At 47.2% G+C, this 23303-nt stretch overlaps 1 protein-coding gene across 1 annotated transcript in view; it reads left to right on the top strand.

The window, feature by feature from the left end:
* arhgef38 (Rho guanine nucleotide exchange factor (GEF) 38) overlaps positions 1-23303 on the top strand; it is a 107178-nt gene that overhangs the window by 49161 nt on the left and 34714 nt on the right. Inside the window, exons 2-6 of the mRNA XM_070862543.1 lie at positions 4398-4585; positions 5806-5929; positions 10038-10185; positions 11694-11711; positions 16309-16508. Of these exons, the coding sequence (XP_070718644.1) occupies positions 4398-4585; positions 5806-5929; positions 10038-10185; positions 11694-11711; positions 16309-16508 (678 nt within the window). The remainder of the gene's footprint in view (positions 1-4397; positions 4586-5805; positions 5930-10037; positions 10186-11693; positions 11712-16308; positions 16509-23303) is intronic.

Raw genomic sequence — 23303 nt, 5'->3', positions numbered from 1 at the left:
CCAGGGGAAGCCAGTGGAGTTCGTCAAGCAGCAAGTTGATGCGTGAACAGATATTGTGTCAGAGAGGATTACTTGGTCATTATCTCATGGCTATTTGTGGGGTCTTGCTGTATACAAATTGGTTGCTGTGTTTTTCTACAATAGTGACTACACTTCAAAGTACATCATTGACTGTGGTGCTTTGGGATGTCCTGACGATGTGAAAGGCGCTGTATAAATGCAAGTTCTTTCTTTCAAAAATGTCTTCTTAAAATCCAATTATATTGGCCCAGAAATCCCGGTTGGCTGCTTCCCGTGGACAATCGAGGGAAAAACTTTTAAAAGACATGCACCTACCTGTTCCTGCTGCGCCCACACACATTCCCGGTCCTGAGGCCTCCACTGACTGCATGTCGCAGAGCGTGCGTGTCGGGACATGCGCAGGGCTGGAGCTGGAGTCACATGGCTCTGGCAGCCAATCAGGTAAAGTGTGTTCTCATTCATAATAATGGGAACTCCGTAAGTTGGACTTCCCATTATTATGAATGAGAAACCCCCCCCAAACACCCAAAGCATTAATAATTTTTTTTAAAAATACACTACATATTTAACATTAATTTAAATTAAAGTTATTTATGTATTATTTAAAAAAAAAAAGTTTTCCAATTTTTAAAAGTTTTTAAATTATTCTTTAAAATTAATTTAACATAGTGGGCAAGATTTTTAAAAATAAAATGTGTTTTTTAAATTTTATTTTTTATGTTTTAAGTGTGTTTTAAAACTCTTACACCTGTAAAAGTAGGCCATGTGCCTGCTTTTATCAGGAGCAAGAGTTTTGAGGACATTTGCTGGGCAAGATATGGATAAATCCCGCAATCTTGGCGCATCTGTACCATTTAATTTATAGTGCCTAGAAATTGAACAAACATATATGGGCTGGAATTTGGTGAGCATTTCCACCAGGTTTTTCGGCGGTGTTCTTCGTTTCTGGCAGAAGACCACCCGGCGGGAATTTCATTGAAGAGTTCACCGGCGGTTTCGGAATACCAGGCCAACATCCCCAGCATTGAAGCACTGACCACACTTGATCAGCTCCGCTGGGCGGGCCACATTGTCCGCATGGCAGACACGAGACTCCCAAAGCAAATGCTTTATTCGGAACTCCTTCACGGCAAATGAGCCAAAGGTGGGCAGAGGAAACGTTACAAGGACATCCTCAAAGCCTCCCTGATAAAGTGCAACATCCCCACTGACACCTAGGAGTCCCTGGCCAAAGACCGCCCTAAGTGGAGGAAGTGCATCCGGGAGGGCGCTGAGCACCTCGAGTCTCGTCGCCGAGAGCATGCAGAAATCAAGTGCAGGCAGCGGAAGGAGCGTGCGGCAAACCAGTCCCACCCTCCCTTACCCTCAATGACTATCTGTCCCACCTGTGACAGGGACTGTGGTTCTCGTATTGGACTGTTCAGTCACCTAAGGACTCACTTCAGGCATGGAAGCAAGTCTTCCTCGATTCCGAGGGACTGCCTATGATGATTTTAAAGGGGGTGCAACAACAGAGAGACCTGGGGGTGTACACATACAAACCTTGGAAGGTGACAGGACAAGTTGGGAAGGCCATTTTTATATTTTAAAAATGCATCTGGGACCCTTTGCCTTAGCAAAGAGCGGCAGAGTGTACAAAAGCAAGGAATTTATGGTAAAACTTTTTAAAACACTGGTTCGGCCCCAGCTGGAGTATTGTGTCCAATTCTGGGCATCGTACTGTAGGAAGGATGTGAAGGCCTTGGAGAGGTTGCAGGAGATTGACCAGGATGGTACCAGGGATGAGGGACTTCAGTTACAGGGAGAGACTGGAGAAGCTGGGATTGTTTTCTTTGGAGCAGAGAAGATTAAGAGGGATTTAATAGAGGTGTTCAAAATCATGAAGGTGTCTTGATAGAGTAAATCAGGAGAAACTGTTTCCACAGCAGAAGGGTCAGTAACCAGAGGACACAAATTTAAGATAATTGATAAAAATCCACGGGGGATGAGAAATATTTTTCCTCAACGAGTTGTTGCGATCGGGAACGCGCTGCCTGAAAGGGCGGTGGGAGCAGATTCAGTAGCGACTTTTAAAAGGGAATTCGATAAATGCTTGAAACAGAAACATTTGCAAAGCATTTGGAACAGAGCAGGGGGTAGTGGGACTAATCGGATCGCTCTTCTGTGCTGTAAGGTGCTATGTATTGAAATGGAATGAGGGTATTGTCATGTGTGTACATTCTGTTGTAGCCACCAGATGGCGTCATTGTTGGAGGCCACTGAGTAGCACGCACATGGTGCTGCTCAGGTATAAAAGGTCAGCCATTTTGAGAGTCAGGCACTTTGGGTCTAAATAAAGCAGAAGCAAGGATGTACCTTGCTTAGTTAAACAGTACTCAGTTTGAACCTGTATTGCATACATAACAGATATAAAACAGGGCTGAGCTGAAATTGGGCTCAGTATCAGGAGCTGCAGATCATCTGGGAACCACATACCCTGCCGTTAATGAGCTTATTGTGAAAAAAAAAGACTTGCCTTTCACAATCTCAGGATGCCCCAAAGCGCTTTACAGCCAATTATGTACTTTTGGAGTGTAGTCACTGTTGTAATGTAGGAAACGCGGCAGCCAATTTGCACACAGCAAGCTCCCACAAATAATAATGTGATAATGACCAGATAATCTGTTTTTAGTAATAATGGTTCAGGGATAAATATTGTCCAGAACTCCCCACTCTTTGAAATAATGCCATGGGATCTTTTATATCTACCTGAGACAGAAGACGGGGTATCGGTTTAACGTCTTATCTAAAAGACGGCACTCCCTCAGCACTGCATTGGAATTTCAGCCTGGATTATGTGCTCGAGTCCCTGGAGTGGAGCTTGAACACACAACCTTCTGACTCGGGGGCGAGAGTGCTGCCCACTGAGCCACAGATGGTCAGAATTTATCATTACATTATCCTCATCATCATCATAGACAGTCCCTCGGAATCGAGGAAGACTTGCTTCCACTCTAAAAATGAGTTCTCAGGTGGCTGAACAGTCCAATTCGAGAACCACAGTCCCTGTCACAGGTGGGACAGACAGTGTTTGAGGGAAGGGGAGGGTGGGACAGGTTTGTCGCATGTTCCTTCCGCTGCCTGCGCTTGGTTTCTGCATGCTCTCGGCGATGAGACTCGAGCTCAGCGCCCTCCCGGATGCACTTCCTCCACTTAGGGCGGTCTTTGGCCAGGGACTCCCAGGTGTCGGTGGGGATGTTGCACTTTATCAGGGAGGCTTTGAGGGTGTCCCTGTAACGTTTCCTCTGCCCACCTTTGGCTCGTTTGCCGTGAAGGAGTTCCGAGTAGAGCGCTTGCTTTGGGAACCTCGTGTCTGGCATGCGGACAATGTGGCCCTGCCCAGCGGAGCTGATCCAGTGTGGTCAGTGCTTCAATGCTCGAGGACACTAACGTTGGTGCGCCTGTCCTCCCAGGGGATTTGTAGGATCTAGCGGAGGCATCATTGGTAGTATTTCTCCAGCGACTGGTGTTAATCTCTGACGTGGTGTAACCTTAACCTTAAAATCAGAGCCCGGCCGTTCAGGGTGATGCCAGGAAGCACTTCTTCACACAAAGGGTGCTGGGAATCTGGAACTCTCCCCCCCAAAACGCTGCTGGGGCTGGGGATCAATTGAAAATGTCAAAACTGAGATTTATAGATTTTTGCTGTGCAGGGGTATTGTGAGTTACGGATGCGAGGTGGTAGATCATAGAAAAATTACGACACAGAAGGAGGCCATTCGGCCCATCGTGTCTGTGCCGGTCGAAAAAGAGCTAGGAATATGTGTGTGCATGTGTGCTATACCCATGCAACAGAGCCTGGTCTCCAATCGTCTTGGATCTCCTTGCCATTGGACCAAGACCTTGCTCTGTCGATGTCAGGCACCTTTGAACTCATATTAATGTGGAAACAAGTCATCCTCCACTCCAGGGGACTGCCTAAGAAGAAGAAGACAACCTTCCAGCACTCGGTCCGTAGCCCTGTTGGTTACGACACTTCAAGTGTATATCTAAGTACTTTTTAAAATGTGGTGAGGGTTTCTGCCTCTACCACCCTTTCAGGCAGTGAGTTCCAGACCCCCACCACCCTCTGGGTGAAAATTTTTGTCCTCATCTCCCCTCTAATCCTTCTACCAACTACTTTAAATCTATGTCCCCAGGTTATTGACCCCTCTGTGAAAGGAGTTGAGGTAGAGATCAGCCATGATCTCATTGAATGGCGGAACAGGCTCAAGGGGCTGAATGGCCTGCTCCTGTTCTATGGTTTCTTGCAGTTACTGCTGTTTCTGATTAACCTCCAATGTTCCCTAATCTTAGCTTCTTATATCTCTTCCTTCCTTCCCCCACTCCTCCCACAGCTAAGATGACTCCACATGCAATTCCTGAAGCACCCGTGACCCCAACACTGGACCCAAAGGAGCAGAGGCAACGCATGATTCGCAGGAGGTTAAAGGTCATTGAAGAACTGGTACAGACTGAGAAAGATCACCTCAACGATCTGGATCTGTGCATCACGCAAGTTGTCCAGCCTCTGAGAGAGAAACAGGTAATGTTCCCAGACATTTCTTAAAAGTTAGATTTTTTTTCCATCCTTCTAGTTTAGATTTATAGTCATACATTTTAATACCCTAAGATTTTGCTCATCACTTGGCCTTTTCAGAGTAAAAGCAAATCCATATTTTTACCGTTGTCAAATTCTTTTTCATGAGGGCAGCAAAGCTGTCCATACTCTAAATGTTTGTGGCAGTACCCCATATCATCCATTCATCACAGTGTCCACCTATTTCCACCTCTGTAACATCGCCTGCCTCCGCCCCTGCCTCAGCTCATCCGCTGCTGAAACCCTCATCCGTGCCTTTGTTACCTCTAGGCTCGACTATTCCTACGCTCTCTTGGCCGGCCTTCCACCTTCCACCCTCCATAAACTTGTGCTAATCCAAAACTCTGCTGCTCCGTGTCCTAACTCGCACCAAGTCCCGCTAACCCATCACCCCCTGTGCTCACTGTCCCGTGTCCTAACTCGCACCCAGTCCCGCTCACCCATCACCCCCTGTGCTCACTGCCCCGTGTCCTAACTCACACCCAGTCCCGCTCACCCATCACCCCCTGTGCTCACTGACTCCGTGTCCTAACTCGCACCAAGTCCCGCTAACCCATCACCCCCTGTGCTCACTGTCCCGTGTCCTAACTCGCACCCAGTCCCACTCACCCATCACCCCCTGTGCTCACTGACTCCGTGTCCTAACTCGCACTGAGTCCCGCTCACCCATCACCCCCTGTGCTCGCTGCCCCGTGTCCTAACTCGCACTGAATCCCACTCACCCATCACCCCCTGTGCTCACTGCCCTGTGTCCGAACTCACACCAAATCCCGCTCATCCATTACTCCCTGTGCTCGCTGACCTACATTGGCTCCCGCTTAAGCAACGCCTCAATTTTAAAATTCTCATCCTTGTTTTCAAATCCCTCCATGGCCCTCGCCCCTCCCTATCTCTATAATCTCCTCCAGCCCCACAACACCCCCGAGATCTCTGCGCTCCTCCAATTCTGGCCTCTTGAGAATCCCTGATGTCTATCGTCCCACCATTGGTGGCCGTGCCTTCAGCTGCCAAGGTCCTGAGCCCTGGAGTCCCCTCCCTAAATCTCTCCACCTCTCCACCTCTCTCTGCTTAAAATGTATCTCTTTGACCAAACTTTAAGTCACCTGATTGTGTTTGTTGTTTGTTGTGGTGTGTCTTTGTAAATTGATGTAGAATTGACTCTGCAGATGGAGTGTCTCGATGTGGATGGGTTGTTCAGCAACATTGAATCGGTCCATCAGATATCTGCCAAGCTCTTGTCAATGTTGGAATATGCTGCCAGTGAGGATGAACCAGAAATGCAAATGATCGGTATGTAAGCGGTGACCTGCGATATATTTGTGTTCAACAAATGAACATCCCTGTATGAACCATAGAGGTTTACACAGCAAAAGGAGGCCACTTGGCCTAATCTGAAAAGACTTGCATTTCTATAGCGCCTTTCACCACCTCGGGAGTCCCAATGCACTTTACAGCTAATGAAGTACTTTTTTTTAAGAACATAAGAAATAGGAGCTGGAGTAGGCCATTCAGCCCCTCGAGCCCGCCCCACCATTCAATGACATCATGGCTGATCTTCTACCTCAACTCCACCTTCCTGCACTATCCCCATATCCTTTAATTCCCTTAGTGTCCAAAAACTTATCAACCTCTGTCTTGAATATACTCAAGGACTCAGCATCCATAGCTCTCTAAGGTAGAGAATTCCAAAGATTCACTACCCTCTGAGTGAAGAAATTTCTCCTCATCTCAGTCCTAAATGGCCGACCCCTAATTCGGCGACTGTGACCCCTGGCTCTAGACTCCCCAGCCAGGGGAAACATTTTCTCAGCATTAACCCTGTCAAGCTCCTTAAATATTTTACATGTTTCAATTAGATCACCTCTCATTTTTCTGAAATCTAGAGAATATGGACCTAGTTTACTCAAGCTCTCTTCATAGGGCAATCCCCTCATCCCAGGAATCAGTCTGGTGAACCTTTGTTGCACTCTCTCTAAGGCAAATATGTCTTTCCTTGGGTAAGGAGACCAAGTTTTTACACAATACTCCAGGTGCGGTCTCACCAATAATTGTAGTAAGACTTCGTTACTTGAATCCCTTTGTAACAAAGGCTAACATACCATTTGCTTTCCTAACTGCTTGCTGTACCTGCATATTAACTTTCTGTGATCCATAAGTGCAGTCACTGTTGTAATGTAGGAATCTGCCCACACTGACTTTATGCTAGAGCAATTCAAAAATAATACCCATCATCATAGGTGGTCCCTCGAGTCGAGGATGACTTTCTTCCACGTCAAAAAGTTCACAGGTGTTTCAATGATGGATCTAAAATTCCAGGTCCGAATTAAATCCTGAAGGGTGGAAGATGCCTGTGTGTGGATTTTTTTAACGTGGGGTGGCCGTTGCACACCAGCCACCACACGGGGCTTGACAGAGCTAGGTCTTGGTCCAGTGGCAAGGGTTAACCAGGACGACTGGAGACCAGCTCTGCTGCATGGACCCAGTGCGCTCACATATCGCAGTGTGGGCTGGGCCCGTGCTGCCCCTGGGCCCTCGCCTCTCCTGGGCCCCGAACTCGTGCCTCTCCTGGGCCACGATCACGTCTCTCGCCACTCCATTGCCCCAACCTCGCCGCTCCTGATGTACCTGACCACGCTCCAATCACCGACCTGGATCTTGGTGATGTCCCTTTTCACTGTCGTTGCTCTCCTGCTCCAGCACGGGCTGCTCCCTGGAGTGGTACACCGCCACGCCGAATGGCCTACTCCTGCACCTATTTTCTATGTTTCATTTTCTATGTTTTCTTCCGCTCCCCGACCGGCTCCGATGGTGCTCGCAGGCCGGGGGCCGCACAGAATGCTGGGCTCAGCTGCCACGCTGCTCCTTCCACTCCCCAGCCTGCTGCGATGGTCGGGGAGCGCACAGCTCTACCACAAGCCGTCAATGATTACACCCTCACGACTGCCATACCACTACCTCTGCCCTGTTCTCTCCCTATAACCCTATGTCCGCTTCTGCTTATAATGGTGCAGAAATAGTGTAGAGGCCCATGTACCCCAGGAACTCAGTCGGTGTGCAAGTATCCCTGGGATCACGTGGGCCGGACCAACCAATGAAAGTAGAGGATCCCCATTCACACTTGTGGTAATTCCGTTTTTACGGAAATGCCATAAGTATGAATGGGAATACCTCCAAAAACACGGAAACACAAGAAATAAATTTTTAAAAAATCACATGACATATTTAAAATTAATTAAAATACCATTTAAATAAATATTTTAAACAATTAAAAAAAAATGTAAATATGTTTTAATGACACCAAAAATAAAAATGGACAGGGTTTTTAATGTATAAATAAGTGATAACATTTTATTTTTCTATTTTTTTTTAACTCTTACACTGGTAAAAACAGGCCTTATGCCTGCTTTTACCAGGCGTGAGAATTTCACGGGCTTTCACTGGGCAGGAGCCCAACTCTCCATCCTCAGAGGCACTTTTCCTTCAGATTCGTGCGATCTGCCAAGAGAATTCTTGGCCGATCGCAAGTTCCGGTTTTCGCCACATGCGCAGTGCAGGCCTAAACCCGGAACTTGTGGGGCCCCTCTTACGCACCCGTAGGGACCGCAAATTCATCCCCAATATTTATCCAGTATTTCTTTATAAGATGCAACAGTCTCTGTTTCAACCCACTCTCTGTGGCAAAGCAGTCCATTCCCCAATAACGCTCCATGCAAAGACATTTCTAGTCACCTCCCTCTTAACTCTCTTACTTGCAGTTTTAAATTCTTGACCCCTCATTACTAACTCCCCAACCAGAGGAAATAGTTTTTACTCAATTCAAAGCCTTCGTAATTTTAAAAACCACTGTTAAATCTCCTAAGGGAATCAACCGATGCGGGGATCGGGCGGGAAATGGAGTTAAGGTCGAAGATCAGCCACATGATCTTATTGAATGGCAGAGCAGACTCAAGGGGCCGAATGGCCTACTCTTGCAACTAATTCTTCTTATGTTCTTCGATGTTTCTGTTTCAGCAGAAGTCATCCCATTATTTCCTCAAAACGACAGTTTCCCTCTCTGGCACTACCCTGTGCTGTCTGCTCTCTATGGATTTGATGTCCTTTCTATAGTGTGTTACCCAAAACTGCACACGGTACTCCAACTGTGACCCGTCCAATGTTTTGTACAAATTTATCATTCATTCTTTACTTTTGAACTCTATTTATAAAACCCAAAATGATGTTGGCTTTCTGTATAGCTTTACATAGCTGCACTTGGACTTTCAGGGAATTGTGTCTCTTTTTCCAATGAGTTCACCTTGAGGCCAGAAGATTAGTATTATCTTGGCACTTGTGCGAGAATCCATCAACATTGCTCTTGGGTCGAGATAAGGACCACTTGGGACTTGGGTCCCTTCTGTATTTGATTCACAATCGACAGAGAAAATGAGAAGTAGTTTAAATCTTTATTAGGAGGGGTGACTTAAAAGCTTGATCAAAGAGTTTTAAGGAGCGTCTTAAAGGAGGAGAGGTGGAGCGGTTTAGGGAGGGAATTCCAGGCCTTCGGTCGCAGGCAGCTGATGGCACGGCCACCAATGGTGGGGTGAAGGGAGCTCGGGATGAACAAGCAGCCACAGTTACTCACTCTTGCTTTGACTACGGTCAGTTGGAAGCAAGTTCCTGCAGGTTTAATTTATTTTCTAGTATGCTTAAATGTTATTCACTTTGGTAGAAGGAATAGAAAAACAGGATATTTTTTAAATGGTGAGCAACTTTTAAATGTTGAAGTTCAGAGAGATTTGGGATGTCCAAGTACAAGAGACACAGAGAGTTGGCAAGAGTAAGGAAGTCTTGCTACAATTGTACAGGGCTCTGGTGAGACCACACCTAGAGTACTGTGTATGTACTGGAGCCGGTGCAACAAAGGTTCACTGGACTGATCCCTGGGTTGTCCGATGAGGAGAAATTGAGTAGATTGGGCCTGTAATCTCTGGAATTTAGAAAAATGAGAAGTGATCTCATTGAAAGATATAAGATTAAGGGTAGATGCTGAGAGGATGTTTCCCCTGGCTGGAGAGTCTAGAACCAGGGGTCACAGTCTCAGGATAAGGGGTCGGTAATTTAGGACTGAGATGAAGAGGAATTTCTTCACTCAGAGGGTGGTGAATCTTTGGAATTCTCTGTCCTCGAGGGCTGTGGAGGCTCAGTTGATGAGTATATTCAAGGCTCAGATCAATAGATTTTTGGACTCTAAGGGAACTAAGGGATATGGGGATCAGGAGTTGATCTTATTGAATGGCGGAGCAGGCTCGAAGGGCTGTATATGGCATCCTCCTGCTCCTAATTCTTACATTCTTATGAAAGGCTTAAGCCAGTGTCCAGGAGTCCTTTTAACTTATGTTATCTTCACTTCTTTAAACAGGTGAAATATTTTTGCAAATTAAAACTCCTTTAGAAGAAGTTTATAAAGTCTATTGTTACCACCACGATGATGCCAACAGTTTGCTTGAAACATACAACAAAGACGAAGAAATCCGGCGGCATTTAAGAAACCAAATTGAGGCTCTGAAGTAAGTAACTGGTGTTGTATGAGGTAAATGTGTCAGCTGTGGCTCAGTGGGCAGCACTTCCACCTTCGAGCCAGAAGGTTGTGGGTTCAAGTCCCCCTCTGGAGACTAGAGCACAAAATCCAGGCTGACACTCCAGTGCTATACTGAGGGAGCGCCACACTGTCGGAGGGGCAGTACTGAGGGAGTGCTGCACTGTCGGAGGGGCAGCACTGAGGAAGCGCCGCACTGTCGGAGGGGCAGTACTGAGGGAGTGCTGCACTGTCGGAGGGACAGTACTGAGGGAGTGCTGCACTGTCGGAGGGGCAGTACTGAGGAAGTGCTGCACTGTCGGAGGGGCAGTACTGAGGGAGTGCTGCACTGTCGGAGGGGCAGTACTGAGGGAGTGCTGCACTGTCGGAGGGGAAGTACTGAGGGAGTGCTGCACTGTCGGAGGGGCAGTACTGAGGGAGTGCTGCACTGTCGGAGGGGCAGCACTGAGGAAGCGCCGCACTGTCGGAGGGGCAGTACTGAGGGAGTGCTGCACTGTCGGAGGGGCAGCACTGAGGAAGCGCCGCACTGTCGGAGGGGCAGTACTGAGGGAGTGCTGCACTGTCGGAGGGGCAGCACTGAGGAAGCGCCGCACTGTCGGAGGGGCAGTACTGAGGGAGTGCTGCACTGTCTGAGGGGCAGTGCTGAGGGAATGCTGCACTGTCGGAGGTGCCGTCTTTCATATGAGACGTTAAACCAAAGCCGCATCTGCCCGCTCAGCTCGGCATTAAAGATCCCATGGCACAATTTCAAGGGCGTTTGTCCTGGTTTCCTCGGCCAATATTTATTCCTCGGCCAATATTAATTCCTCAACCAAACATCCAAGGTCTCACGGTCTAGCAGCAGGCGATCAAATGTCTAGGAATGCCTCCAACTAGAGCTGGCAATCCTAAAGTGAAAGTGCCTGTTTGCTGAATGCTCAGGGTACTGCTTGTGACCACCACTGCCTATGTTCTTTTTTATGTGGAAGTGCTTACTGAGTTCAAAGAGTCACACTCACCTGAGAATCATTTGATCATAGAAATAACGGCACAGAAGGAGGCCATTCGGCCCATCGTGTCTTTGCTAGCTGAATCCCACTTTCCAGCTCTCGGTCCGTAGCCCTTTAGGTTACGGCACTTCAGGAGCACATCCAAGTACTGTTTAAATGTGGTGAGGGTTTCTGCCTCTACCACCCTTTCAGGCCGTGAGTTCCAGACCCCCACCACCCTCTGGGTGAAGAAATTTCCCTCAAATCCCCTCTAATCCTCCCCCCAATTACTTTATGAATAAATCTATGCCCTCTGATTGTTGACCCCTTTGCTAAGGACAATAGGTCCTTCCTGACCACGCTATCGAAACTTTGAGAGCACCAATACAAGGGTCTCAAAAAGTGCACTGTGATACTTGGTAATTTATCTTTTGTTAAAAATAGTCTTGAACTTTTAGTATTTTTTACCTATTATTTGGTTTAATTATGGTTTATTTCTTTTAAATTTTAGGAAACTATATCAGGAGCAGTAAGTATACACTTCTATTAAAACAAATTATTTGCTTCCTCCTTTCTATTTCCCATGTCCTCTCCCTCACTCTCTCGCTCTTGCTCTTGTGCTCTCTCACGCGCTCTTTCTCGCTCTCTCTAAGCTCACGCTCTCGTGCTCTCTCTCTAAGCTTGTCCTCTCGCACACGCTCTCTCTCGCTCTCTTTCGATCTCCCTCTCTCCCTCGCCCTCTAAGCTCGCTCTCTCTCTCTAAGCACACGATGATTTATGCATTAGCCCTGTCACTAGCAATAACCTCTACTTATTCTGTGGCTGTCAATCATCATTTGGATGTCTGGCAACGTGATGATTAACTCAGGAGATTAATCTCGAAAATATTTGAGTAAATATTTATCAAATCATGATAACATTTATTGGAATACCAGCAACAGAAGTGAACTCTTTCTGAAAGGAAGCTGTGTGTTCTGAATAATATGGAATGGTATGTGTGAAATGTAAAAAAAGAGATTTGTCGGCAATAAATAGAATGTGGGATCATACAATTGTTAACTGTGTAATGGGCTACATCAGATGTGAATTGGGTTTCTTTCGCACACGTGTCACAATGCTTTGCCATATGCCGACAGCAATGGGATCCAATCTGCGTATCCCGAGAGGGTGAGTGATTTCACTCACTAACCCGCAACGTAGGATGATACAAGGGACACCGTGCTCCCTTGGGCAGATCATAGATTTGCAGAATCGTCGTCGTCATCATAGGCAGTCCTTCGGAATCGAGGAAGACTTGCTTCCACTCTTAAAATGAGTCCTTAGGTGGCTGAACAGTCCAATACGAGAACCACAGTCCCTGTCACAGGTGGGACAGACAGTGGTTGAGGGAAGGGGAGGGTGGGACAGGTTTGCCGCACGCTCTTTCCGCTGCCTGCGCTTGGTTTCTGCATCCTACGACGACGAGACTCGAGGTGCTCAGCACTCTCCCGGATGCACTTCCTCCACTTAGGGCGGTCTTTGGCCAGGGACTCCCAGGTGTCGGTGGGGATGTTGCACTTTATCAGGGAGGCTTTGAGGCTATCCTTGTAACGTTTCCTCTGCTCACCTTTCGCTCGTTTGCCGTGAAGGAGTTCTGAGTAGAACGCTTGCATTGGGAGTCCCGTGTCTGGCATGCGAACAATGTGGCCTGCCCAGCGGAGCTGATCAAGTGTGGTCAGTGCTTCAATGCTGGGGATGTTGGCCTGGGCAAGGACGCTAACGTTGGTGCGTCTGTCCTCCCAGGGGATTTGTAGGATCTTGCGGAGACATTGTTGGTGGTATTTCTCCAGTGACTTGAGGTGTCTACTGTACATGGTCCATGTGTCTGAGCCGTACAGGAGGGCGTGTATTACTACAGCCCTGTAGACCATGAGCTTGGTGGCAGATTTGAGGGCCTGGTCTTCAAACACTCTTTTCCTCAGGCGGCCGAAGGCTGCACTGGCGCACTGGAGGCGGTGTTGAATCTCGTCGTCAATGTCTGCTCTTGTTGATAAGAGGCTCCCGAGGTATGGGAAATGGTCCACGTCGTCTCCAGGCAAGGTTCAAGACCACCCCAATCTCTGTCATCGAGCTACAGTATGCAGAGGACGCCTGCATCTGCACACATAAAGAGGCTGAACTCCAATCATAGTCAGCGTATTTACTGAGGCGTATGAAGCCCTGGACAACGTGGACCATTTCCCATACCTCGGGAGACTCTTATCAACGAGAATAGTACAGCACACAGGGAGGCCATTCGGCCCATCCAGTCTGCGCCGGCTCTTTTGAAGAGCAACCCACTCAGTCCCTCTCCCCCCGCTCTTTTACCCCATATCCCTGAAATTATTTCTCCTTCAAGCATTTATCAATTCCCTTTTGAAGGCTACTATTGAATCTGTTTCCACCACTCTATTGGGCAGCGGATCCAAATCCTAACCACTCGTTGCGTGTAAAAGCTTTTCCTCGTGTCGTCTCTGGTTCTTTTGCCAATCACCTTAAATTTGTGCCCTCTGGCTATCGACCCTTCAGCCACTCTTTATTTACTCTATCTAAACCCTTGATGATAAAACATCTTTATCAAATCTCCGCTTAGCCTTTTCTGCTCCGAGGCCCTAGAATCACGGAACTATATTGTGTGATTCCCTCTCGTACCTAAATTTTTCAGCAGGTACGTATCCAACTCATCCTCACCTCAGCGAAGTTCCTTCAGTTTTTTTCCTTTTGTTTTCTGTCGGGTCCTGTTCAGTCCCCACATTAAGCGCGCACCATCTGGGTAAATACAGTCAGATATTTCCTCTTCGTTACTGAGTCCTTTCTCATTCTTCAAAAATGTTGCATTACCATTCTATTGCCAAAGTTCAAAAATGGTTGATTTTATGCTTGCCTTTATATAGTGTCTTTCATGATTTTGGGATGTCCCAAAGTTCTTTTTTTAATTTGTTCCGGGATGTGGGCATCGCCGGCAAAGCCGGCATTTATTGCCCATCCCTAATTGCCCCTTGAGAAGGTGGTGGTGAGCCACCTTCTTGAACCGCTGCAGTCCGTGTGGTGAAGGTGTTCCCACAGTGCTGTTAGGGAGGGAGTTCCAGGATTTTGACCCAGCGACGATGAAGGAACGGCCGATATATTTCCAAATCGCGATGGTGTGTGACTTGGAGGGGAACGTGGAGGTGGTGGTGTTCCCATGCGCCTGCTGCCCTTGTCCTTCTAAGTGGGAGAGGTCGTGGGTTTGGGAGGTGCTGCCGAAGAAGCCTTGGCGAGTTGCTGCAGTGCATCTTGTAGATGGTACACACTGCAGCCACGGTGCGCCGGTGGTGGAGGGAGTGAATGTTGAAGGTGGTGGATGGGATACCGATCACGCGGGCTGCTTTGTCCTGGATGGTGTCGAGCTTCTTGAGTGTTGTTGGAGCTGCAACTCATCCAGGCAAGTGGAGAGTGTTCCATCACACTCCTGACTTGTGCCTTGTAGATGGTAGAAAGGCTTTGGGGAGTCAGGAGGTGAGACACTCGCCGCAGAATACCCAGCCAATTACCTGCTTTACAGCCAATGCAGTACTTTTGAAGTGTGGATACTGTTGTAATATAGGAAATGCGGTAGCAATTTGCGTACATTAAGGTCCCATAAACAGCAATGCGTTACACGGCTAGATAATCTGTCTTAGTGATGTTGTTAAAGTCTTGAAGTCCGGCTTGGCTAAGTTGGTAGCACTGTTAAGACTGAGTTGGGTCAAAGATGCAATCTGGGCTGATAGTCCGGTGCAGTACTGAGGGAGCGCTGTGTAATGAGTAGTGCTGTCTTTAAGATGAGACCTTAGAACAAGACCCTGTTCAGCTGGACCAAAAAGAGCATTATTTGAAGAAGAATGTCCTGGCCAACATTCTGCTCTCAGTCAACAGCACTGGAAAAACCCAAATTAACTGTTTGTGGGACCTTGCTGTGCGGAATTTGGCTGCCGCATTTGCCTGCATAAAGTGACTTCCCTTCAAAAGTAATTTGTCGGCTGTGAAATGTTTTAGGATGTCATGGTCAGGTGCTATATAAATACAAGTTAGAATCACAGATTGATACGGCACAGAAGGAGGCCATTTGGCCCATCATGCCTGTGAAAGAGTGATCCCCTGCTCTTTCCCCATAGCCCTGTAAATTTTTTCCCTTCAAATTCACTTGTGAAAATTATTATTGAATCTGCTCCCTCCGCCCTTTCATGCAGCGCGTTCCCGATCACAACAAGTTTCTTATTATTGACTGATAATTGTTGATTAATGTTCTTGCAATCAGGCATTTCAATTTAACTCCAGCCTCAACAGCGTTTTGGGGGAGAGAGTTCCAGATTCCCAGCACCCTTTGTGTGAAGAAGTGCTTCCTGACATCACCCCTGAACGGCCTGGTTCTAATTTTAAGGTGACACCCCCTTGTTCTGGACTCCCCCCACCAGAGGGAATAGTTTCTCAATATCTACCCCATCAACTCCTTCAATCATCTTAAACAGCCCAAGGGGCTGACTGATCTACTCGTCCCAATGTTCCTAACTATCCAAAATAATGTAAAACCTTGATCATAATTGTTAATATCAGCTGTGACTCAGTGGGCAGCACTCTCGCCTCTGGGTCAGAAGGTTGTGGGTTCAAATCCAACTCCAGGGACTTGAACACAAAAAAATCCAGGTTGATGCTCCCAGTGCAGTGCTGCGGGAGTGCTGCACCGTCGGTGGGGTAGTACTGAGGGAGTGCTACATTGTCGGAGGTGCCATCTTTTGGATGAAGCATTAAAACGAGGCCCCGTCTGCTCTCTCAAGAGTTCCCATGGCACTATTTCGAAGAAGAGCAGGGGAGTTATCCCCGGTGTCCTGGGGCCAATATTTATCCCTCAATCCATATAACAAAAAACAGATTATCTGGTCATTATCACATTGGTTCAGCAAGCACCAAATTGGCTGCCGCGTTTCCCACATTATTTCCCACAAAAGTACTTCATTGGTTGGAAAGCGATTTGGGACGTCCGGTGTTCGTGAAAGGCGCTGTAGAAATGCAAGACTCTTTTGTTTGTAAGTAGAAAGGGGATCGCATTGTCCACCTGACGGTTTCTCTGTGTGTTTCTCTGTTTCCAGAGGGAAATCCACTTTGCTAGACATGGGATCACTGCTTATAAAGCCAGTGCAGCGAGTGATGAAGTACCCGCTGTTATTGAGCGAGCTTTTCAAATCTACCCCGGAGTCGCACGCAGACCGTAGACCAGTCGAGGATGCGTTGGCCGCGGTGAAGCAGATCACTGTGAACATCAACGAGTTTAAGAGGAGGAAGGATCTGGGTAAGGAGATTGTTCAAAAAAAAATGTATTTGTCAAAAATACTTCGATATAAAAGAGAGTTATTTATCACCGATTTTGAGGAACGAAATTGACGGGTATTCCCAGCCAGATCGTCCAACACTATGACTGAAGTTTGTGCCCAGAGATAAGACATTCAACCTGCAACCAGCCACCATTGCAGACAATTCCAACCCAAGGGCTGACCGAGGACATTATTCTTTTCAAAACTTTTTGGAAAACGGTTTTGTGCAATTCGATGGGTGAAGTAACACGAGTAGCAAACTAACCAATCAGGAAGCAGATTGTCGCAGCCCCCCCCGAAAATTCGTGACCTTGCCGGTGAATTTGGGGCATAATCAGAGCGAGTGTGGGCAGGACTCTGAGCAGCACTCTGTCGCTGTAGCTTGAGGAATAAGCAGATTAATGGCAACATGGGACTTTAGATGTGGCTCCTAAGGCTACGTGCTTCAGACAACAACAACATGTATTTATATAGCGCCTTTAACGTAGTGAAATGCTCCAAGACTCTTCACAGGAGTGTTATGAGATAAAACATTGGACACCGAGCCGCATAAGGAGAAATTAGCACAAGTGACCAAAAGCTTGGACAAAGAGGTAGGTTTTAAGGAGCATCTTGAAGGAGGAAAGAGAGGTAGAGAGGTGGAGAGGTTCAGGCAGGGAGTTCCAGAGCTTGAGGCCCAGGCAACAGAAGGCACGGCCACCAATGGTTCAGCGATTATGATCAGGGATGCTCAGGAGGGCAGAATTAGAGGAGCGCAGAGATCTCGAGAAGTGGGGTGGGGGTTGTGGGCCTGGAGGAGATTCATCAAGTTTGCAGATGACACTAAACTGGGTGGCAGTGTGAGCTGTGAGGAGGATGCTAAGAGGCTGCAGGGTGACTTGGACAGGTTAGGTGAGTGGGCAAATACATGGCAGATGCAGTATTATGTGGATAAATGTGAGGTTATCCACTTCGATGGTAAAAACAGTAAGGCAGATTATTATCTGAATGGTGACAGATTAGTAAAAGGGGAGGTGCAACGAGACCTGGGTGTCATGGTACATCATTCACTAAAAGTTGGCATACAGGTACAGCAGGCGGTGAAGAAGGCAAATGGTGTGTTGGCCTTCAAAGCAAGATGATTTGAGTATAGGGGCAGGGAGGTCTTACTGCAGTTGTACAGGGCCTTGGTGAGGCCACACCTTGAATATTGTGTACAGTTTTGGTCTCCTAATCTGAGGAAGGACATTCTTGCAATTGAGGGAGTGCAGCGAAGGTTCACCAGACTGATTCCCGGGATGACAGGGGATACTTGTACATCAAACACAAAAGGGTAGTATGCAGGTACAGCAAATGATCAGGAAGGCCAATGGAATCTTGGCCTTTATTGCAAAGGGGATGGAGTATAAAAGCAGGGAAGTCTAGCTACAGCTATACAGGGTATTGGTGAGGCCACACCTGGAATACTGCGTGCAGTTTTGGTTTCCTTATTTACGAAAGGATATACTTGCTTTGGAGGCAGTTCAGAGAAGGTTCACTCGGTTGATTCCGGGGATGAGGGGGTTGACTTATGAGGAAAGGTTGAATAGGTTGGGCCTCTACTCATTGGATTTCGGAGGAATGAGGGGTGATCTTATCGAAATGTATAGGATTATGAGGGGGCTTGACGGGGTGGATGCAGAGAGGATGTTTCCACTGATGGGGGAGACTAGAGCTAGGGGGCATGATCTTAGAATAGGGGGCCGCCCATTTGGGGCTGAGATGAGGAGAAATTTCTCCTGAGGGTTGTGGATCTGTGGAATTCGCTGCCTCAGAGAGCTGTGGAAGCCGGGACATTGAATAAATTTAAGACAGAAAGAGACCATTTCTTAACCAATAAAGGGTTATGGGAAGCGGGCAGGGAAGTGGAGCTGAGTCCATGATCGGATCAGCCATGATCGTATTGGGTGGCGGAGCAGGCTCGAGGGGCCGTATGGCCTACTCCAACTGAACCCTCACACACACACACACACACACACACACACACACACACACACACACACACAGAGCAGGAAAGGCCCAGGCTCCACTCCCGGCCTGTTGGTAGTTAGCCTGATCTCACGCCCGGTGTGGGACTGAGCCCCACACACACACACACACACACTTTCTTAACCGATAAGCAGGAGCAGGAGAGGCCTCTGCTGCCCTTGTCCTTCTAGGTGGTTGGAGGTGCACCAAGGAGCCATGCACTTGACCGAGGGGTAGCAAAGGAGGCAGAAACCAGATGTTCAGGAAGTGAGGGAACAGAAGGAATAGGAGCAGGAGTCGGCCACTTGGCCCCTCGAGCCTGCTCCGCCATGTAACGAGATCGTGGCTGATCTTTGACCTCAACTCCAGTTTCCTGCACTGTCTCCACATCCCTCGGTTCCCTTTGTGCTCAAACATCCATCTATCTCGGCCTTTGAATATATTCACTCGGCACCCGCGGCCCTCTGGGGCAGAGAATTCCGGGGATTCGCCACCCTTTGGGTGACGAGGTTTCTCCTCTTCTCGGTCCTGAATGGCTGATCCCCTTTTTGTCCTGGGACTGTGCTCCCTGATTCTGGACTCTCCAGCCCCGGTGAGACAGCCTCCCAGCATCTACCCCGTAGATTCCCCCTCCGTGTCTTATGACCTTTCCATGAGATCACTTCTCAGTCTTCTGAACTCCAGCGAGTATAGGCCCCCAGCAACTCTCAACTTTAAAACTCTGACGGGTTTAGACAGATTCGATGCAGGAAGAATGTTCCCAATGTTGGGGAAGTCCAGGGCCAGGGGTCACAGTCTAAGGATAGGGGGTGGGCCGTTTGGGGCCGAGATGGGGAGAAACTTCTTCACCCGGAGAGTGGTGAACCTGTGGAATTCTCTACCACAGAAAGTAGTTGAGGCCAATTCACTAAATATATTCAAAAGGGAGTTAGATGAAGTCCTTACTACTCGGGGGATCAAGGGGTATGGTGAGAAAGCAGGAATGGGGTACTGAAGTTGCATGTTCAGCCATGAACTCATTGAATGGCGGTGCAGGCTCGAAGGGCCGAATGGCCTACTCCTGCACCTATTTTCTATGTTTCTATGTTTCTAAGAAAGACTGGATCGACTAGGCTTATATTCAATGGAATTTAGAAGAATGAGAGGGGATCTCATAGAAACATATAAAATTCTGGCGGGATTGGACAGGTTAGATGCAGGAAGAATGTTCCCGATGTTGGGGAAGTCCAGAACCAGGGGTCACAGTCTAAGGATAAGGGGCAAGCCATTTAGGACCGAGATGAGGAGAAACTTCTTCACTCAGAGAATTGTGAACCTGTGGAATTCTCTACCACAGAAAGTTGTTGAGGCCAGTTCGTTAGATATATTCAAAAGGGAGTTAGATGTGGCCCTTACGGCTAAAGGGATCACGGGGTATGGAGAGAAAGCAGGAATGGGGTACTGAAGTGCATGATCAGCCATGATCCTGTTGAATGGTGGTGCAGGCTTGAAGGGCCGAATGGCCTACTCCTGCACCTATTTTCTGTGTTTCTATGTTTCTATGTTCCTCGGAATCGAGAAGACTTGCTTCCACTCTTAAAATGAGTCCTTAGATGGCTGACCAGTCCAATACGAGATTACCGAGATGGGGAGAAACATAGAAACATAGAAAATAGGTGCAGGAGTAGGCCATTCGGCCCTTCGAGCCTGCACCACAATTCAATGAGTTCATGGCTGAACATGCAACTTCAGTACCCCATTCTTTCTTTCTCGCCATACCCCTTGATCCCCCTAGTAGTAAGGACTACATCTAACTCCTTTTTGAATATATTTAGTGAATTGGCCTCAACAACTTTCTGTGGTAGAGAATTCCACAGGTTCACTACTCTCTGGGTGAAGAAGTTTCTCCTCATCTCGGTCCTAAATGGCTTACCCCTTATCCTTAGACTGTGACCCCTGGTTCTGGACTTCCCCAACATTGGGAACATTCTTCCTGCATCTAACCTGTCTAAACCTGTCAGAATTTTAAATGTTTCTATGAGATCCCCTCTCACTCTTCTGAACTCCAGTGAATACAAGCCCAGTTGATCCAGTCTTTCTTGATATGTCAGTCCCGCCATCCCGGGAATCAGTCTAGTGAACCTTCGCTGCACTCCCTCAATAGCAAGAATGTCCTTCCTCAGGTTAGGAGACCAAAACTGTACACAATACTCCAGGTGTGGCCTCACCAAGGCCCTGTACAACTGTAGTAACACCTCCCTGCCCCTGTACTCAAATCCCCTCGCTATGAAGGCCAACATGCCATTTGCTTTCTTAACCGCCTGCTGTACCTGCATGCCAACCTTCAATGACTGATGTACCATGACACCCAGGTCTCATTGCACCTCCCCTTTTCCTAATCTATCACCATTCAGATAATAGTCTGTCTCTCTGTTTTTACCACCAAAGTGGATAACCTCACATTTATCCACATTATACTTCATCTGCCATGCATTTGCCCACTCACCTAACCTATCTAAGTCACTCTGCAGCCTCATAGCATCCTCCTCGCAGCTCACACTGCCACCCAACTTGGTGTCATCCGCAAATTTGGAGATATTACATTTAATCCCCTCGTCTAAATCATTAATTTACAATGTAAACAACTGGGGCCCCAGCACAGAACCTTGCGGTACCCCACTAGTCACTGCCTGCCATTCTGAAAAGTACCCATTTACTCCTACTCTTTGCTTCCTGTCTGCCAACCAGTTCTCAATCCACGTCAGCACACTACCCCCAATCCCATGAACTTTAACTTTGCACATTAATCTCTTGTGTGGGACCGTGTCGAAAGCCTTCTGAAAGTCCAAATACACCACATCAACTGGTTCTCCCTTGTCACTCTACTGGAAACATCCTCAAAAAATTCCAGAAGATTTGTCAAGCATGATTTCCCTTGCACAAATCCATGCTGACTTGGACCTATCATGTTACCTCTTTCCAAATTTGCTGCTATGATATCCTTAATAATTGATTCCATCATTGTACCCACTACCGATGTCAGGCTGACCGCTCTATAATTCCCTGTTTTCTCTCTCCCTCCTTTTTTTATAAAGTGGGGTTACATTGGTTACCCTCCACTCCAGAGGAACTGATCCAGAGTCTATGGATTGTTGGAAAATGACTGTCAATGCATCCGCTATTTCCAAGGCCACCTCCTTAAGTACTCTGGGATGCAGACCATCAGGCCCTGGGGATTTATCGGCCTTCAATCCTATCAATTTCCCCAACACAATTTTCCGACTAATAAGGATTTTGCTCAGTTCCTCCTTCTGACCCCTTTTATATCCGGAAGGTTGTTTGTGTCCTCCTTAGTGAATACCGAACCAAAGTACTTGTTCAATTGGTCTGCCATTTCTTTGTTTCCTGTTATGACTTCCCCTGTTTCTGACTGCAGGGGACCTACGTTTGTCTTTACTAACCTTTTTCTCTTTACATGTCTATAGAAGCTTTTGCAGTCCGTTTTAATGTTCCCTGCAAGCTTCCTCTTGTATTCTATTTTCCCTGCCCTAAACAAACCCTTTGTCCTCCTCTGCTGAGTTCTAAATTTCTCCCAGTCCCCAGGTTCGCTGCTATTTCTGGCCAATTTGTATGCCACTTCCTTGGCTTTAATACTATCCCTGATTTCCCTTGATAGCCATGGTTGAGCCACCTTACTTTTTTTATTTTTACGCCAGACAGGGATGTACAATTGTTGTAGTTCATCCATGCGGTCTCTAAATGTCTGCCATTGCCCATCCACTGTCAACCCCTTAAGTATCATTCGCTAATCTATCCTTCAAAATTACCCTTCTTTAAGTTCTGGACCATGGTCTCTGAATTAACTGTTTCATTCTCCATCCTAATGTAGAATTCCACCATATTATGGTCACTCTTCCCCAAGGGGCCTCACACAACGAGATTGCTAATTAATTCTCTCATTACACAACACCCAGCCTAAGATGGCCTCCCCCCTAGTTGTTTCCTCGACATATTGGTCTAAAAAATCATCCCTTATGCACTCCAGGAAATCCTCCTCCACCGTATTGCTTCCAGTTTGGTTAGCCCAATCTATATGCATAGTAAAGTCACCCATGATAACTGCTGCACCTTTATTGCATACACCCCATATTTCCTGCTTGATGCCCTCCCCAACATCACTACTACTGTTTGAAGGTCTGAACACAACTCCCACTAATGTTTTTTGCCCTTTGGTGTTCTGCAGCTCTACCCATATAGATTCCACATCATCCAAGCTAATGTCCTTCCTAACTATTGCATTAATCTCCTCTTTAACCAGCAATGCTCTCCCACCTCCTTTTCCTTTTATTCTATCCTTCCTAAATGTTGAATACCCCTGGATGTTGAGTACCCAGCCCTGATCATCCTGGAGCCACGTCTCTGTAATGCCAATCACATCATATTTGTTAACATCTATTTGCACAGTTAATTCATCCACCTTATTACGGATATTCCTTGCATTAAGACACAAAGCCTTCAGGCTTGTTTTTTTAACATCCTTTGTCCTTTTAGAATTATGATGTAATGTGGCCCTTTTTGTTTCTTGCCTTTGTTTACTCGGCCTTCCACTATTGCTTTTTACCTTTCTACCATCTGTTTCTGACTCCATATTACTTCGCCCTATCTCGCTGCATAGGTTCCCATCACCCTGCCATATTAGTTTAAACACTCCCGAACTGCATTAGCAAATGTTACCCGCAGGACATCAGTTCCAGTCCTGCCCAAGTGCAGACCGTCCCTTTTGTACAGGTCCCACTTCCCCCAGAACT

Source organism: Pristiophorus japonicus, chromosome 2, assembly GCF_044704955.1.
Source record: "Pristiophorus japonicus isolate sPriJap1 chromosome 2, sPriJap1.hap1, whole genome shotgun sequence".
Classification (NCBI taxonomy): Eukaryota; Metazoa; Chordata; class Chondrichthyes; family Pristiophoridae; genus Pristiophorus; species Pristiophorus japonicus.
Note: the sequence above shows the minus strand (reverse complement) of the source record. Positions and strands in the feature narration are given on the sequence as shown.